Source organism: Palaemon carinicauda, chromosome 18 (genome assembly GCF_036898095.1).
Source record: "Palaemon carinicauda isolate YSFRI2023 chromosome 18, ASM3689809v2, whole genome shotgun sequence".
Taxonomy (NCBI): domain Eukaryota; kingdom Metazoa; phylum Arthropoda; class Malacostraca; order Decapoda; family Palaemonidae; genus Palaemon; species Palaemon carinicauda.
The window spans coordinates 107,667,909-107,669,794 of NC_090742.1; the positions used below are offsets into that span (position 1 = coordinate 107,667,909).

Consider the following 1,886-nt stretch of genomic DNA (forward strand, 5'->3'; position numbering starts at 1 on the left):
AATTTTCTCAAGTTAATTTTTCTTCCCATAACCACAGAATTAGTTTTATTTTCATTTAGTTTTATTATGTTAACTGCCGTCTATTTACTAACACTGTTAAGAATTTGACTTAAAGATTAAGCCATTTATACTGTTAATGACAGTGATGAAACTGTATATCGTCTGCAAATAGTTTGAAATTAATTTTATGTGTGAAGAACTTTTGATACACCGGTACGGGAGTATACTGTAGATGCAGAATAAGATTGGGCTCAGTGCATTTCTCTGGGAGGACCATCTGATTAATGGTTCACATGATGAATAAGTTTCCAATTTGAACACAATAGTTTCTGTCAGCCAAGTAGTCTCGGATGCTCAAAGGCTTGATCTTCAATATCGATGGACCCGAAATCATTTAGCAGCAGTTCATGTCTAATTGTATACAAATCATCACTAAGATCGAGTAATAAAAAAAAATATCCTCATCCATCATTTCCCGCACATCATGTTAACGTTTAAATACAGGCTGTTTAAACACCCAGTAATTCATTCATCCAGCAGTTTGCCAATTGATAACATTTGACCTCTATTACGAAAAGAAATTTGCCAATTCCAATTGATTTATTTATCTAAAAGTATATGCTTTACTGCCGAACGTGTACACTATGCAAATTGAAGAGGAGAATGCTTTTGGGCAAACAAGTCTATTAGGCGACAGTTTAAATATCAGGTTTCCTCTTTATGAAATTGCATTCTGCTGAAAACCACTGGCTATTTGCATGACTACTTCAAGGTTAATGCTGCACATTCCTACTGGAATTTCATTGTTTTTAATTTTTTTTATTTCATGGGACAAATCATCATGGTATACATGTAGTTTATCAGTTTTCCTTTTAAAAGCATCTACACATTTATTTAAAGACAAAACGAGATCAACGAGACAGTCAATAAAAAAGAATATATAAAGATCCTCCTCTCAAAATGGTCTGAAACGAATTGCCGATGCTATGTCGTAAATTATATGGGAGATGCCCTCCCTCACCATAAGGAGAGAGACGCCAACCAAGCGACCATTAAGTTAAACGCCAGAGGTTAAAAGAAAAAAAAAGAAAAAAACACGATAAGCAATTCCAACGAGCAAACATTTATCTACTTTTATCAAAGTACTAATTTGAAAAATTCATATGGAATGGAAGGTCATAATCGGTACCAGGGGACGCGCTGGGCTTTACACGAATCACAGTGACCTGTTGCTATACGGAGGCAAGGATCCCGGACCGCGAGATGTTTGAACGCATAACACGATGCCGGTATAAAGTTGATCGGCCTTCTTACCTTCAGGTCGTAGCAAAAGCAGCAGCCCCTGAGGAGTGGCATCTTCAAAGGAATTAATTAAAGGCTTCACTGATAGATAACACACTAGATAACAACCCGTTATATGCTCCGCGTCGTTACCTCACACCGAGACTGCTTCGCTCCAACTGAAGGGCAAGCGTCTTCGGCACCCCGGCAGTCGGCACCAGCAAATTCCACAATACCGGGGAACCCACCAAGACACAGCGACTTCAGCCCCTACTTACAAGGACTGTTGGAATGGGATCGGTGGGGATAGGGATTACAAATGTGGAGGGATGGGGAAGAGGAACACACATAACCACGAAGAGGAGTTACATGGGAATAGAAGGGGGCGGGGGAACTAGGGTGATTTGGGGGGAGGGTTGTTAGTAGGGGTTACCTGTCAATTCATAATTACATACAATTTGAATAACATGGAAGTTATTTACTTGAGGCGTTTCTAAATATACAGTTGTCAAAGACGCTGAATCATAACTTGGTATGAAGATTCAGTAACATTAATGTATGCAGTTATATGTTGATAATATCTAATGGGACATGGTTATAAACTT

General features: G+C 38.6%; 1 protein-coding gene across 1 annotated transcript in view; it reads right to left on the reverse strand.

The window, feature by feature from the left end:
• LOC137657941 (uncharacterized) overlaps nt 1-1,535 on the reverse strand; it is a 145,825-nt gene extending 144,290 nt beyond the window's left edge. The window contains exon 1 of the mRNA XM_068392653.1: nt 1,315-1,535. Coding sequence (XP_068248754.1) covers nt 1,315-1,356 — 42 coding nt within the window. The 5' untranslated portion in view covers nt 1,357-1,535. The remainder of the gene's footprint in view (nt 1-1,314) is intronic.
• Between the last annotated feature and the right edge of the window lie 351 nt (nt 1,536-1,886).